General features: G+C 39.4%; 1 protein-coding gene across 1 annotated transcript; it reads left to right on the top strand.

Annotated features, from left to right (window-relative positions):
* Window positions 1-11,489: 11,489 nt before the first annotated feature.
* wdr97 (WD repeat domain 97) lies at window positions 11,490-17,037 on the top strand. The gene is made up of 10 exons (XM_084406153.1): window positions 11,490-11,568; window positions 11,815-11,979; window positions 12,446-12,607; window positions 13,099-13,260; window positions 13,379-13,570; window positions 13,773-13,894; window positions 14,228-14,396; window positions 14,471-14,640; window positions 16,502-16,563; window positions 16,793-17,037. Exons 1-10 carry the CDS (start codon window positions 11,500-11,502, stop codon window positions 16,975-16,977), a joined length of 1,458 nt encoding a protein of 485 aa, XP_084262279.1. The 5' UTR covers window positions 11,490-11,499; the 3' UTR covers window positions 16,978-17,037.
* The last annotated feature ends 312 nt before the right edge of the window (window positions 17,038-17,349 follow it).

The raw sequence follows: 17,349 nt of genomic DNA, 5'->3' as shown, positions 1-17,349 counted from the left end.
GCGTGGATAAAGTAAGGGAATGTCTTGAGTTTTCTTTACCTTAAATCACTTGATTGTCACGTGACCTACAGTAATATTTTATGTCTACACTATATCATATTTCCCTATTTATTCATAAGTACAATAATGCATGAACAAATCACTGGCCACACTTTTCATTCCCACTTTCTCCTTGGACCTACTCCATCATCTTGCTTTTGCTCCTCTATTGAACGTTATCTATCCTGCCTCTGTTCAGATGAATCATGGGAATGTCCTCACCCATGGCCTTCGGCATATCCTCCACCTCTCCTGTAAAGACCCCGTTTGTCACATGACCTGTGGTCAGGGTGCTGCAGGCTTCACTAGTCTCCACAGTAGCGGTAATGTGCAGTTCTATTATCCTGATGGCCACCTTAGAGATCCATCTTTTTGCCGATCCCACACCATCCACTATGCTGGACTCACCTCCACACATCTGCCAGGCAGACTGGTTGGCTGGGGACCTGGGGCCATTCTGACCATACTAGATGCAGAACTGAATCCTCTGGTTCATGCTGTGGAACCCATGGATGTGAGAGTGTGCAAGGTATGGCTTTAAAGAAAACTTTTCAGACCACGATTGATACAATTAAACCTGGAATAATGTTTTCTTAATGGAATGAAATGTTGATGGTGAAGACCAGTGGTTCTCAACCAGGAAGACGGGGCCCACTAGGGGGCCTCAATATGATTTAATAAAATGAAAGGTGCTCTAAGCGATGTCACGCGTTTTTTAGGCCAAAACATTTTTTGTCACATACAGCAAACATCTCCTCACCATCCGCTAGCTGCCTGTCCCCTGAACACACTGTAAAAAATGCGGTTTCTGTAGACACCCCAGGCTCCACAAAAGGCAAGAAAAACAAACTGGGCTAACCCGCACCACGAAACATAAACTGTTCCAGCCAATAACCGATAAGAAGGATTCGGGGTGGGGTTAGGGGGGTTAGTGTGCGGATGAGGATGAGGGAGGGTCTAGCTAGCCTCCGTTTTGTTTGACAATACTTTAAACGTCAACAATAAGTGACGTCACCCAACATCACTTAGAGCACCTTTAAAGTATTTATTATAAATGATTTATCTATGCACATATTTTTTTTTTAAACTTATGTGCCCTCATCATTTTTAATAAAAAATGACCCAATCAATTGACCCTTCGCTAAGCCACGCCCGAAAACCGCCACAGGCCAATCGTGGCTTAGCAACCGTAACTAGGCGCGGGAGGTCTGGCAAGCTTATATATCCCTCGAATGCATACTGCAGTCCCTTTTGTCTTGCTCTCTCAGATTTTCACCTGTTCGCCAAAAATGACTAATTATCTCCTTAGGAATGTCTGAGACCGGTGCATACATACTGTAATAGACGTGCCAGGCGCAAAAGCTTGACAGGCGTAGCAACAGTAACTAAGGAGGGCGGGGCTTAGCGAAGGGTCAATTCCAGATGACAAAATATTGTTGTTGACAGTGGTGGGCAATTGAAAAAGTCAAAAAGGTTGAGAACCACTGATGTAGACATTAGAACCTTGTTGAATTAATGATACATTTGTCTGTCACAGATTTTGGAGCACTCTAATGAGCTTGTCACAGCCGGAATGGGAAATGTATGTGTGTGGTGCCTTACACAGTTGAAATGTCGCAAACGGGTGGTGGAGGGTTTGGGGAGACACGTTGTTTTCACACATCTAGCACTGGTGCCTAGCAGGACTCAGCAGGGCCGCAGAGCACTGGCTGCATACGGACGAGCTGTGGTTGTGCTGGACCTTACAAAGGGATGCATTATGGAGCACAAGAAGAACCTCCATTTAAGGTTTGTTTTGAATGTTTTGTAATAATTCAGTCATTTGCAGCTATTAAAGGGACATTTCACCAACCTGTTCCAAACCTGTATGAATTTCTTTCTTCTGCTGAACACAAAAGATGATATTATGAATGTTGGTAACCACAGTTGACGGTAGTCATTGATTTCCATAGTACGAAAATAAATAAATATGGAAGTCAACCGTCAACTGTGGTTCCCGACATTCTTTATCTTCCTTTGTGTTCAACAGAAGGTTTTCTCATTAACTCATACAGGTTTGGAACAACTTGAGGGTGAGTAAATGATGACATCATTTTCATTTTTGGGTGAACTATCCCTTTAAGGTCTGTTTGATTTCAATTCACGCTATGGAATATAAAGAAATCCCAACAACCAAAATAATTCTCTTTTTCTCTCACCTTCTCTGTAGAAACATTAATAATCCCACTAGTAACGTCTAAAATAAAATTAAAATAAAAACATTAAAATTTACTTTTTAGTTTGAAGGGTTTTGAAAAGAGTTGTTGCTGTATTGTAAACAATAAATGAAAGTGCAGACTGCCATGAATTCACATGACTTTTTTATACCAGTCACATGACCAGAGTTTGATTGATTCACTTGTTCTGGCCATGTTTTTAAAACTCATTTGAACAGAAATAAAATGTGCATGCACTGCAGTTTGTTTTCATTGGACTGTCTAAGGAGTAAAATGCATGCATTCACTTTGCTGGGAAACATTTGTGATAAAATGGGTTAAATGAAACCGATGCCTGTGTAAAAACTTAACTTTAGTCCTATTAAATCATTCTCTTTTTTTTTTCTTCAGGGAAATCACAGGGATGGTCTACTGTCCCCTCAGGGAAATTGTAGTTACTGCATCAGAAATGACAATCCGAGTGTGGGGACTAGACTGGGAGCTTCAAATGGCCTTTGTGGGACATACAGGTCAGAAAATCAGTAAACTTCCCTGCTAATAAAGTTTTGAAATATGAGTGATGTTTGCAATTGCACTGTTGAAATTGCTTTTAATGTCAACCCAGCTAACAGAGAAAACATTCTCTGAACATGTTCAGAATGTTCTGGCAAGGCATTTTTCCATTAACGTTAAAAGAATGTTCATTCATAGTTATCTGGTCTTTAATAATGTTCTCAAAATGTTAGCACAAAAACATCTGTACATTGTTCATGGAACTTTTTTGCTGAAACATTTTAGTTGGACGTTTGGTTAATGTTTTTTAAGTGTTTGTTTCAGAATGCTTAAAGAACATTCTAAAGTAACAATCCTGTAATGTCTGCAAAATAATATAAAGGAATGTTCCTGTGGCGAGCAGGACGAGGCCGAGGGCTGTGAAAGAACGGCGTGAGGCCGGTGACGCTCATTAGTAATCAAACCACCGGCCTCACGCCGTTCTCTCACGGCCCTCGGCCTCGTCCTGCTCGCCGCAGTTCTCTTAAAGGTAGGGTAGGTAATCCTGTTCAGAAACACTTTTTTTTATACTGGGTGAAATGGTCCTTCCATCCTGATAGTAGTCAATACATTATGTGTTTAGAAAAAGGAATGAAAAAAATCAGACCTCTGTAGCAGCTGCAGGACAGTAAAAACTCTGACCAATCACTGCCATTCGGTGCGAATGTAAAGAACCAATCAGATGCCTTCATGTCTCGTGCCCGAGCCCCACTGCGCGCGCTGCCCTGCGTGCACTCATCACATGTCACCGTTCCGGAAATATTCAGCTCAAAGCACCTGCATGCAGTCAGCGAAGGCAAACAAGGCAAAAACTACTTCCTCGGACCCTGCCCGCACTCTTGAACGACCTCCTCTGCTTCGCCCTCAACCCCGGACCTGTCCTCGAACCGACGATGCGGTACTTGTCTCCGGACTCGGAGTGTATGTTAGTCTTCATTAGAGTCAACAATGTTTTCATCATGGAAACTCTTACATGCAAAACACCGTATATGTTATGAATCTTACACGAAATTCACCTTCATCACAGTGTAACTGATGGTAATGGAAAAACGTGTATCAATGCAACCTGTTTTTAGTTTTGCCTTATAAATATAGCTCGTTACCGAATGAAACTTTACCATTATCGATATGCTAGCTTGATAGTGAGTACTAAAAGAAATCTTATTTGTTTATATTTATAGTGATAAAGTTAGGTATTTTATTACATGTGATTCTGACATGATGTCACTGTATGTACTGCGCTCCTTCCTCTCCACTCGTCTCAGGTAATAAATGCGTCTTCCAGCTGAGCCTGAGCGTTTGGCGTCGCGCGTTCATGTGTTTTGGGGGCGTGGCTTTGGAAGGAGCTCAGAAGGGAGGGGGTGGGAGTGAATGGAAATAATGAGCTGTGTTTATTGCAGATTAAAAGGTCTACAGTCACTCGATTTTTATATTTTCTTTTTCAGGGTACTTACATTTTAATTATGTATTGGTATATAAAGACAGTTTAAACAAATTTGGAATGTTTTTTTTTAGAAAAAAGATTACCTACCCTACCTTTAACGTTCGCATAACCAAGAAAAAAAAAACATGTTTAAAACACTCAAAAAACACTGAGAAATAACGTTTTCATAACTTAAAGGTGCATTGCGCGAGAGTCTGAGTTTTCGCAGAACTACGCCCCCTCTGGCGGCAAGCGAAACTGCAACCAGAGGTGTGCACGCTCACGGACCACACGCACACGCACGCTTGCACGAGCTCGAGCTGGTCATAACCCAAGGAGCATCAGCCGCACAAATCTTTTGTTTACAATCATAATGTCTTCAGAGGTAATAAAGTTTTAAATCTGCAAGTAATTTAAAATATGTGAAAGGAAAGGCAATTGAGTAAATAACACACTTATGTGTGAGGGAAAAAATGGGGGTAGTAGAAAACTTCGTTTTTTATTCCCATCTATCTCCATGTTGAACTGTGTTATGTGTTTACTGTATCCACTTATGACTATTATTATGGAAACACGTTCATGAACAATATAAGTTATAACTTTGTAAAAACTCAAAATTGTAATCATGATACCATACCATACACAGTCGGTCAACAAAGTACACCCAAATGTCTCAAGGTAATAAACAATCAAGTGGCACTATGACGTTACCATAAAAGCCAAACAGGCTAATCCGCCGAAGATTTGCGGGGGTTTAGCCTGTTTTATTGATCAGCTAAGTAGCATATTCCAATAGCAATACATCGTAATTAAGCAGTAATTTGCTCAAAATTTGTGTCTAAGTATCTAACTTATATATCAGCATTTTATATCACAATCATTCTGAACCTGATCACTGACAATGGTAAGTTAGTAAAACCTATTCCGATTGTACATTTATCTAGCTTACGCTAAAGCATTACACATTTTATGGATCGTCATTTATTGTCATTATTGGCCGTATCAGACATTAGAGAATGGGATATATCTTACCTTTTTATCAAGAAAAAAGCCAACTGAGGATCCCGTTTGAGCCCTAGAGCAGACCGGAGATCTCTCCATTTGTTGAAAGCCTTCCCTATGTTTACTCTCGTCTTACCCCGACGCCTGTCTGACTCCAATTTGGACCTTTTGGTTGCACTAGACAAAAGTTCTCTTTTTTTTTTATCTTACGTGGAGTTTGCGTTGGTGTTTGAAATGAACTTAAAGCCGGTCTCTTAGAATCCATTTTCTACGGAGAATGGCGGCGTCGGCGCATACACAAACCTGCCAGACATATGAGCGTGCCGTGAACGCGCATGACGTCACGCCCAGTCTCAGATTCCGACCCGAATCCCTCTTATTTATTTTACTGTACAGGATTATAGAGGCAATCGCAGTGATCAGAGAAGGGCTCAGTCAGCCCATCAGGCAATTGTTTAAGCATGTATGGGTTAGAAAACGGGTATTTTTAACATGAAAAGTTGCGCAATGCACCTTTAATGAGAACATCAGCAAAACGTTTTTCTTAGATATTTTTGTTAGCTGGGAACAATATAAATTAGCAGCACTTCTTTGTCAGTTCACCGACCATTTTGGATGAAGTCTTCACTGAGAATAGACTGTACTTCCTTCATTGAGTAGGTGTTTTGTGTCCTTTTTCCAGCTCTAGTCACTTCCCTAGTTCTGTGTCCTGTCTCTGGCCTGTTGTTTTCATCTTCTCTTGATGGCACTTTGAGATGCTGGAGGCCTGAAATTGGAGACCAGGTTCAGACTGTATCTATTCCTAATGGGTGCTCACCTCCTCTTCTCATGGGAGGCCCAGACAGTGCTGGCACCTTCTTCTCATACTCCACCAACAGTGTGGACTTCTGGACCTTCAACTGCCTCTACAATCTACACTGCAGACTGGATAGATTCCTGGGAGGTCCTATCCGTCAAATCTTGACCCCACCTAGCCCCCCTTCCTTCCAAGCATGTGTAGTTTGTATCCATGGAAACAGCGATGTCACAGTTGTTGCAGCAGAGACCGGTGCAGTGCTCACTAGGTTCCAAGCCAATGGAAGAGTAAGGTGTGCTGATTACTGTGTGTCTAAGGAGTGCCTATTGGTCCTGACTGAGGACGGGGTGGTAACTATTGCTAGTACTTTGACCAGTCCAGTAACAATACTGGATGAGTGGCATGGGATAGAGCATTGGGATTGGTCAGGTGGGCAGGTGGAGGCAATCATAGGCACGGTGTGCTGCATGGTGTTATACAGTGACGTTACAGATACACAAAGTGGACAGGAAGAATGGAGATCCTTACAGAGGCAGAGAGCACAGAAGCCAAAAAATAATAAACTTCTACATGATGCAAAAAACAGGTTCGTATTTGTATGTTTGTGTGCTTCAGGTATTTGTTGATTCAGGCTGTTATCAGCAATTAAGTTTAATATGGGTAAAGTGGGCCTGTTAAGCTTGATCCCTTGTACTATATACAAATGAACTTCCATAAATGGTTTTTAAAAAATCATCACTACATTTTTGGGGTTCCTAAGTTGATGATGTCACATTTAGGGGTGTATTAGAATTCAATTCACAACCGCCAGTAGGAAAAGCAATGGTATAGAAAATGAATGACAAATTTACCTGCTGAGTAAAATCTTAAGTTAAAAGTTTAAAGATCACTTAATGTCCATAGATGTTACAAATAATAATATGTATAATCTTTATATAAGCCTATATTGCTAACAAAAAAGGTCCCTGTCTAGCTTGCATAAGAGGGAAAAAAAAGTATGTGTCCAATTTTACCAGCATTGATTGGAAAAAAAAAAATCGGGGGGTTTGGTCATAAGAGACACAAGAGAAGTTTGTATTCTCAATAGTGGTTATTTCTTAGGCTATTTATTAAGCTTTCATTACAGGTATAATGTAAATGTTATATAGCAAGATCAATTAAATGAATTAAATTCAAGGAAGAGTAATTTCGACAAGTGTCAGACGTCACCAATATACAACCTAGTTATATCAGTGCAAGAACATATCATTTACGGGGTTTTTTTGTGTGGTTAGCAGCATTTGCCTGCATGTCCTGAAGCATCTAAATTGTCTCTTAAGATTGTGTGACTTGAGTCTATTTTGCTGAAATTGCAGTCTGTTTCATTATCTATGATAATGAAATGCCTGAAATGTTAAAGGAACACTCCACCATTTTTTGAAATAGGGCTTATTCACCATCTTTCCTACATTTAGATAGGTGGGCAAACGCATTTTTGTCTCAGTGCATGCATTGTTTTAGTTTGGCAGTGCCGCCGAGAGCTTAGCTTAGCATAATGAATGGAATCCTTTGTTGCCAGCTAGCATGTCATGAGTAAAAGTGATTAAAAAAAACAAAAAACGAATTACTTTTTGTGGCCTGCGTATTCACAACGAGTACAAATAGCAATGCAGATTAAGACTAGGCGATTTTCTAGGCAGATATTGATTTGGGACTATATTGGGGGGAAGCACAGGCGAAGCACTGCTACTTGGGCGCAGAGATATCACACAACACCTGAAATCCCCCAACTTCCGTCAACATACCAGCGTGAATAGTAGCCGGCTATTTTTCCTACAGTAGACATAGCGAATGGCGATGAACATGGTGGATTTTGTGAGAGACGAGGAGGGTGACTTTTCAGACAGTCAAGAGCCAGAACCATACCTCTATGAACCAGAGTTTTCAGAAGAGGAGCTGCGTGCTTTGGAAATAGAACGACAGGTTGCGATCGCTCAACAGTCTGAGGACGTGAGGATGAGAGTCAACATGAACTGGTGGTGAGTGTGATATCTCTGCGCCCAAGTAGCAGTGCTTTGCCTGTGCTTCCCCTCAATATAGTCCCAAGTCAATATCTGTCTAGGAAATCGCCTAGTGTTAATCTGCTTTCCTATTTGTACTCGTTGTGAATACGCAGGCCACAAGAAGTATGTTTTTTTTTTTACTTTTTTTTTTTTACTTTTACTCAGGGCATGCTAGCTGGCAACAAAGGATTCCATTCATTATGCTAAGCTAAGCTAGCGGTGGTGCTTCCAAACTAAAACAATGCATGCACTGAGACAAAAATGCGTTTGCCCACCTATCTAAATGTAGGAAAGACGGTGAATAAGCCCTATTTCAAAAAACGGTGGAGTGTTCCTTTAATAAGATAAGCATTATGTGTGTTGTCATTTTTACAAGTTTGTTGCAGTGTGGCTGCATTTCACTGTTTCTTACTTAGTTTTTTGTGTGTGTGTCTCATAGGTTTCTGGTTATACTGGGCCATTGTGGTGGATGTGTGTCTGTGCTCAACATGCTTTCAGGCAAAGTCCAGTTCAGAATTTCTGCTCACAACAACCAAAACATCATCAGCATGCAGGCACACCCCAACAGTGGCTACCTACTGACTGCAGGTGCACACACACTTCACACACTATATACATCACCACACTGATTGTTAGCATTCACTGATTGACTGATGATAATCTTGATGGCATTATATTGTAGGTGAAGATAAAACTGTGCTGGTCTGGCGTGTGTTCCCATGTGGTCAGCAGTGTTTGAGTCTCCATTTCAGCATGTTGTTTGATCTGCCTCCTATTTTGTTGGCACTGATGGGAACTCAACTCACCCTCGCTTTACAAGATCCAGAGAATGACACTTATAGCCTGGTGCAGTACAGTTTAGAGAGCCAAAGCCGATCTGACCAGCAACCAAATGAAGAGCATCACAGCAAAATCACAGGTTAGAGACTGTAAAAACTTTTTGTTACGAGGTGTCATGCTTCAAGTGAATTAGATCAACCCTCAGATCACATTTAGACCGTGTAGAGTTCTCTACCTTTTTGATTCGAAGGCCTCCCACTGTCAAAGAAAATATCTGAAGGCTAAGATATTTCTGCTGTAATGACAAAGCTGCTTGTTTTCAGACTGCTTTTTATTTACAGAAAATAGGAGAGGTAGTATATTAAAATAATTACAATTAATTTAATTAATTAATTTCCATAAATCCAGGTTTCAAGAACTCAATGTACTTCAGAGTTCACACTTTTTATAACCAATGAATATACATGACGTTTTAGTGGTTTGAAATTATGGGAATGTTTAATCTTTTTAAATGAAAATAAGATTTTTTTTTTGTGCCTTTTTTAAGCTTGTTTTGCCTTATTTTAAATAATTTTAAGCCATTTCACAGCCCCATTGGAAGTGTGCTTAGCCCCCTAGTGGGTTCCGGCCCCCTGTTTGAGAACCACTTATGTAGAGATATCTAATATTTTTTTAAAAGCTTAAATTGTCACTCAAACAAAATTGAGAAAATACAACCAATAGGCCAGTTTTCCCAAAGTTTTTAGTGCTTTTTTATCTATGCTAATTTTAATGTAATAAATGGATTGTAAACAAAAACTATTCCCCACATAATTTTGGGATGATATATTATTCAGTGAGATTTCATGAGATTCATATCAGTTAATTAATCAAGTATACCACACCCTGACCCTTTTAGGATAATAGACAGTCTGATTATGTGTCCCCAGGGCTCTGTGCATGTTATCAGCTCAGCGTGTTTGCTTCAAGCAGTCCGGATGGGACTGTACGAATCTGGGATATGGAAAATCGCCTTCTTAGGTCAGGACAGATGCTACTTTTTGTTTTTAGTTGTATGTGTTATGTAAAATAAATGTTTTAACTTTGATTATCTCTGCATCTGTGCTTTTGTGTTGTTTATTTCAGAATTCTTGAGCTGAATGCAGAGCCAGAGTGTTTGGCGTACTGTGAGGGTGGAGACCTGCTATTAGGCATCACAGGAGACCTCTACAGAATCCCACACACACATCTACTTCCTCCCGAATGCAGGACACAAGTACAGCTTAAACTATCAAACAGCATCATTTTTTGTCAATCCTTCTTGAAGAGTTGTCAGACTCTTGGGCCTGGTTTCACAGACAGTGCTTAGTAGGCCTTGTTCAATTAGGACATTTAAGTAGCTTTTATAAACGTTCCTTAGAAAAAAACACCAGTTCCTTACTGGTGTGCATCTTGAGACAAAACAATGGCAATGACATATTTTAAGATATGTCAGTGCAAGTTGCTTTCTGTTAACACAGCTCAAACATGCATTTTAGTCTGGGACTATCTTAAAGCGTTCACCCAAAAATAAAATTCTGTCTGTAATTACTCACCCTCATGTTGTTTTACTCACTCAATTACTCACTCCTTCATAGGCTGCTAGGTAATTGCATCTGCCGGCCCAGAAAAGTTAGTAAAGACATTGTTAATATAGTCCAAGTGACTACAGTGGCTCAACCTTAAGTTTATCAAACGACCAGAATACTTTTTGTGTGCAAAAAAACCCCAAAACAACGACTTTATTCAACTATTCATTTTCTTCCATGTGGGCCTCTGATGTGAGTTCACGAGAGCGCCACAACGCATGTGCGAGAACTGAGAAGATGTTGCAGATATAGTGTTTAAAATGGTTCTAAAGTGTGAATTTCCTGGATGTCCGAATCATGAGAAGCCAACGAGAATACGTAAAAGTGCCTTACCAATGCCGCAAAATGAATGGCTTACCTTTCTCACTTTCCCATCAAATGATTGCGAGCGTCATCTTCTCAGTTCTCACGCATGCGTCGTGGCGCTCTCGTGATCTCACATCGGAGGCCCACACGGAAGAAAATGAACAGTTGAATAAAGTCGTTATTTTGTTTTGTTTTTGTAATTACTGACATAATTTACATTTTTGGGTGAACTAACCCTTTAAGCCTTGTCTGTGAAACCGGAGGTTTGGGTGAGTGAAAATATTTTACTCTAGGTTTACTCTAGTCTAAAATAAGGTTTAATCTAGAACAGAGGAGGTATAGTCTGTTCAAACAAAATTAATCATTCATTTTGAATGTATTCACTTTATCACCCGCTGAGAAATGTGATCCAGACCCTGAATTACCCAAATCCTGGATCCCAACCATGAGCCACAAATGCAGGTAACTTCCTACTCAAATAAAAGCACATGCATAAATACATATCAGTAAGCTCACTCTTTGCTTTTAACACCTATCTCTAGGACAGAGAGTTGCCATGTTGCTAAAAAGGATGGTTCTAAAAGGCTCGACAGGATAAAAGATTCAGTAAGTAACAAATATATGTAAGATTGTGTTTGTGTCAGAGCTCATCCATATGTTTGTCTTAAAGGACTTTGGGGCACTCATGGCAAGACATCAAGATCTGGAATCCCTGCTAAAAGGAGAGGTTGAGTGTAGAAGGAGAAAACCAGCCACCATGCAAACCAAACAAGAGGCTTTCAATAATTACCTGCGTCTAATTTACAGGCAACCCCCCAAAATAAGAGTACGTTCATAAACACCATTCACTTTTACTGTCTTTTCAGTCAATATTTTCTCACAAAAATAATCACAAACCTTTTCCATAGAAAAAGGAAATATATGATCTGAATGATTTTTATGAACCTTAAGAATGTCTTAATCAGGTTTTGAACTACTTAAAATTCTGGTTTTGTGTGAATGCAGTGTATAATTGAATAACAGTAGAATAATTGTTTTTTGTTGTTGTTGTTTTTTTGCTTGCCATGAGCAGATCGAACTTGATGAAGTGCAACTCTTGTGTACTGAAGAGGAGGAGAAGAAGAGGAGGGAAGATGCTGACATACATCTTACACCCATCATAGAGACTCCATCTACAAAGAAGAGCCCTCTTCCACCCAGACCAGCAGCAGAGAAACTCAGAGAAAAAATATACGCTGTTAGGATGTTTTTGTGTTTTTTTATTTATTATTCATTCTAGTCACATGCGTCCTTGTGTAAAATAACAAAACTCATATTGTGATTGTGTGTTGAGTTTACTGCTGCTAACTTCTTGTCTAAAAATGTGGTTATATCAGCACATTTTTGCAGGCAAATAAGACATTGTACATTGTCAATAGCATAACGATGTATGAAGCGAAACTCACACAGAACTTTCTGTTGGTGAGCATGGCGAATTTGTGTGACCAACTTAAACATGAGCGAAATCTGCATGGGGAACTTTTTCACCCTCATTTGAAACATCCAATTGTGTGGATTCCAATTGAAATGGCTGGATTTCGCCCACAAAATTTTGCTGTGCAACTGTAAATGTAACCACACTTTAAGAAAGGTATGGAATGATGTCAAGGTATGGAATGATAACCACTTAATCGTTTGCTCTTTTTTTTTTTTTTTTTTCACAGCCACCAAAGCCCCTTCCACCAATACAGTGTCCTACATTCCCTCTGACTCCACCCTCCGAGTCTGCACCACCTTCACTCACCCCTGTACCACCCTCGCCCATCACAGAGACTCCATCTACACAGAAGAGTCCTCTTCCACCCACAACCGCAACAGAGAAACTCGTATGCCCTGTTAGGATGTTTTTGTGTTTTTTATATTCATTCTAGTCACATGCAATTTTGAGTAAAATAACAAAACTCATATAGTGATTGACTGTGTGTAGTGTTTACTGCCGCTGACTGTTTTGCATAAAAGTGCGGTTACATCAGCAACATTTTGCAGACATTTTGAGACATTGTCCATTGTCATTAGCATAGCTATTGAAGCTAAACTCACATAGAAGAAAACCTTGCATAGAAGTCACTTTCAAACCAAGCAGCTTTCTGTTGGTGAGCATGGTGAATTTGTGCGACCAGCTTAAACATGAATGAAATCTGAAAATGTTTTTGCCCTCATCTGAAACTTCCAATTGTGTGGATTACAATTGAAATTACTATATTTTGCCATTCAACGGTAAATGTAACCGCACTTTAAGAAAGGTAAGGGATGATGTCATATAACCACTTAATTGTTTGCTCTTTTTAATTTGCTCTCTTATGCTCACTCTTCACAGCCACCAAAGACCCTTCCACCAATAAAGTGTCCTACGTCTGCACCTTCTCCACCTAAACAACCCACATCCTTGCCTCCTCCTCCCTCATCATCTTATATTCCAGAGTTCCTCCTGCAGTTTTTGGATGAGCAGTGGTTTCAAAAGATGTTCCCTGATCTGAGTGTAAGATGACACAAAAGAACTCCGATATCAGTCCGATATCAGATATACAACGATATCAGTCTCCTTATTCTAGTTCATTTCTGCATCATTCTACATTAATTTGTGCATGTGTTTGCAGTGTATTTCGAGTTCTTTAGGCCCCAAGGAATTCTGCATGCTTCTGTTGGACTTCATGATGTCTTGCAGCATGGCTCAGAAGAATAGCATTGTGAATGCATTACTTATGTTAATTCAGCAGGAGGCGTTGGACAAAATATCTCTCAGCAAAGGACTGCTAATTTGCCTGGAAAATTGCATTCACAAAAACATGGTGAATCAAATTGTGATAGTAGATTAAATACATACAGACATGACTGAAATACATTTTGCTAACAACTTCTAAAGTATAATTTTATTTTGAATGTACAAATACAGAACATGTAAAATGTATGAATTCTTCATAAACACTACAGAGAAGTATTCAGTATAATAATATATATATATATATTAATATGTGAATATGTGTTCTGCAGTCAAGGGAGGAACAGCATTTTGTCGGTGAGCTGCTGAATTTGATGGTGTATCTGAGTCCTGACAGTTTTAACACCATTGTGGAGCTACTCGCCATGTTGGCAGATAAACAAGTTGATCTTAAGTAAGGAATAATGCATGTTTAACACAATACAAAATACAATGTAGTTTTATATTCCATTGCATAGGTACTTTCAGCACTTTTTTTCATGGCCCACTTTAATACTTTATGAAATTGCTTGTGAAAGGGATGCATCAACTGCAGAACATCCATTTATTGAGCAGGAGTTTCATGTTTGGGTTTTTGGGTGACCTAAAACTGTTTCCACCACTTTCTTAAAAAAAAGTGACACCCGATTGCCATTGGAAATCTCCTGTATGAATGTAAAATATGCTAAATGAAAAAAAATAAATATCTGTAGCAATTAACCATTCTTTCATTTTATATCTCTGGCAGGGCTTTAGTTCTGTGTGTATTACAAAGGTTGGGTGTGGAGGAGGCTGAACTGTGGTTATGTCCAGAATTGGAGTCCTGGAACTCTCTGACAAAGCATCAGCCTAACCAGCACTGCATTCTTCGAGATATGGCCAGCCACTGGCTGCTTACCTGGACCAGAAAGTACAGGGTAACGAGAAAATATCAAATTGGTAGATATATTTTTGAGGAAAGCAAAAGGTGCATTTCTGTTGTTCTTCACAGGTGCACAAAGGGTCTGTGTTCTTGCAGAGTGAAGGAGCACAGAGTATGTGCACTCCTGTGGAGGTCCTCATATATTTCTGCTCTGTGCAAAGAAGCAAACAGCCCCGACCACTGCCACCTCCACCAGAGGGCAGGAAGGACACTGTTATTGTGCCTTCAGACTTGGATAGGTATGTCATACTGATACAAAGACACCCTCTATCAATTGGTTTTGTCTGATATATATTTTCAGTCAGCTTATCTACATTTAAAATGTACCTCAAATGTATCTAAAAAATCTTACAGTTAAATCCAAACCTTTTCTATAGTCTCTTTAGAATTAAAGAAATTAAATGATGCCCCTTTTTACAAGTTGTAACATAAGTCTCAGGTGTCCCCAGAATGTGTTGGCAAAGTTTCAGCTCAAATTACCCCACAGATCATTTATTATACCATGCTGTAAATGTATAAATTTTTTTTCATTAAAACTGAATATGTTCATTAGTGGTTGTATATCAGGCAGGGACACATTTGTGTGCATTTTGTTTTGTGATTTCACCTGAACGAATAGAGAGTATCCACAACAGCGTTAAGCGATAGTTTAAAGCACACGTCCAAGTGAAGGCTGTGCTCGAGCCACAAGAGAACGCTGTATCCGCGCCACTGATAGCAGCGGCAACGAGCACTCAGCAGCTTGATTTAAAAAACAACACATTTCAGCACTAGAACGCCTCTTATTTAACAAACGAACGAAATTAATGCCCTGCTAGTGAACAGGACACGTTTTATTGATTTGTATTAGGTACATCCGTGCCACTTTAAAAAGTGGTGGGGACAATATCGACCCTGGCAAAAAGTGGTGGGGACACCTATATGTCTCCAACCCATATTGCTCCATGATGTGTCAACGGTCGCTTTGGCCAGGTGGTATTTATAGCATAGGGGACGGGACGCTTTAGATTCTAAAGAGCATTTGATTGGACAGAAGCTGAAGTCCGCGGTGATGTCATAAAAATCTGTGATCCATTTTAGCGGAAGTGAGGGACTGTAAGTTTTGAATGCTTATATCTCCTAAATGTGAATTTTGTCATTGTTTTGAAACACACCTTACATTTCCTTAAGGCTAACATATTTAAACTAAAAGCTAAAAAACTTAAATTTCGATTTCAGGGGGCCTTTAAAGTAGAAGCAGCCTAATATACAGTACTTTCTGTTCTCTATGCCGTTAATGTGAATCAAACAACAAAAGAAAAACAGAAAATCACTCACTGCTTTTGACTGAATTACTTTAGTAGCTTTAATAAGAAAAAATGTCTTACTTGAATGCTGCTGTTAAATGCTCTAGTGAGGAGATAAACATGGCAGACTGTGTACAGCTGATTCCGTCGCCAGTCGTGGGCTGGGCCTGTTCCGCTGTGACGTCACAATGTATGACGTCTTGAACAGCTCATTTTGAGAGAGGCTGCTCACTGCAGAGCCAAGGGGTGGAGCTTGACATCTAGCTCCCCGTTGCTGGACATAATGGGTGGCGCTAGATGGTCCAACCACACCTTAGCCCTACCCATAATCCTATCGCTAAACATAACTCTGCCAATTAGGTCCAAAAAGGTAGAGCTGGACTAGGTCAAGCTCCACCCAATACATCCAGAGAGGGGAAGCTGGATGTCATTTGGTTTTGCAGTGAGCACCACTTGCATTTTGAGTCTGTCTCTAATTTATGAGGAAAATAACTAACGGAGTGGATGGACCATAATAGGGTGGTTGTGTAAACACACTGTCGACACATAATTATGTTAAAAAAAAAAATGCAAAAGTGAATTTTGCATAATAGGTCCCCTTTAAGATGAACAATTACCTAAAGAAAACCAACAAGCTGCTTTTTTTTTTTTTTTGGATCAATGTCCCAGTTTAACATAAAATAAAATAAAATCCTCAATTAAAATACTGAACAACTGAAATACTGTGTTGAAATAGTTTGCAAAACTAAGAAATGCTCTTTACAATAAGTGTTGTTTGGGTTTACAATGATCAGAAATTTCTGTTTTTATTTAGACTGAAGCCTATTCAGCGCCTTGGAGAGACATACAGTATGTCTAGAATACGGGAGCCTCAAGGTTAGTATATATTGTAGACTTTCAGAATTAATTTGTTGCATATATAATAACTCTATATCCATTATGTCTGTGGCAATAAAAGATGTTAAGCAGTTAGTTTTTAATATTCAATTCAAGTGGAAACCTTAACAAAAAGCAGGATCAAAGAAGGAATATGGAAATTGTACTGTAATTTAGAGTACTGTACTGTATCAAAAATTTTGTTTAGCATCTTCATATAAACCAACAGGATGTCTGCTGCCACCATTGCCATATCGACCTGCGTTGATGGGTTTCACTCGGTTCCTCTCTCTACCAATGGCGTATGTCACATTATCTCCTTTCCCCTTTTCTCTGGATTTTCAGAACTTCAAACAACCCTCAACACACAGATACTTTTCCCTGGAACACTCCTATGTAGAGTATTATAGATAGGACCCGATTATTACAAAACGCATAACATGAAAGCTTTAAAAGGCTACTATACCTGATTCTCTCTATGATGCATTAATGACATAAAATAAATCTAAATGTATTAGTCAACTTTGTTTCTCCAAACAAATCCTTTATCATCTTGAAAACGTGCAGTAATTGACAGTTGAATGTTTGAAGAAAAAAAACTTTTTAATGTGGAAAGATACTAGCGCTTTGAAAAGCAGTCAGTTAAATGACACACTGAGAAGTGAGAACACAGTTCCAGTATCCTAAATTGCATATTGTGACATTCATTGTAGAAGTGCTTTTGCAACTTGAACATTCCCTGGAATTTAAACCCTATGCAAAACATGGTTCCTGGAATCACATATT

The sequence above is a fragment of the Rutilus rutilus genome, assembly GCF_951802725.1.
Source record: "Rutilus rutilus genome assembly, chromosome: 3".
NCBI classification, from domain to species: domain Eukaryota; kingdom Metazoa; phylum Chordata; class Actinopteri; order Cypriniformes; family Leuciscidae; genus Rutilus; species Rutilus rutilus.
Note: the sequence above shows the minus strand (reverse complement) of the source record. Positions and strands in the feature narration are given on the sequence as shown.

Excerpts from the sequence above, each read along its gene's own strand:
- wdr97 (XM_084406153.1), top strand. The coding sequence starts at position 11,500 with ATGCAAACCAAACAAGAGGCTTTCAATAATTACCTGCGTCTAATTTAC. Across the intron at positions 14,397-14,470 it reads CCTGGACCAGAAAGTACAGG|GTGCACAAAGGGTCTGTGTT; the intron begins GTAACGAGAAAA and ends TGTTCTTCACAG. Across the intron at positions 16,564-16,792 it reads TAGAATACGGGAGCCTCAAG|GATGTCTGCTGCCACCATTG; the intron begins GTTAGTATATAT and ends ATAAACCAACAG.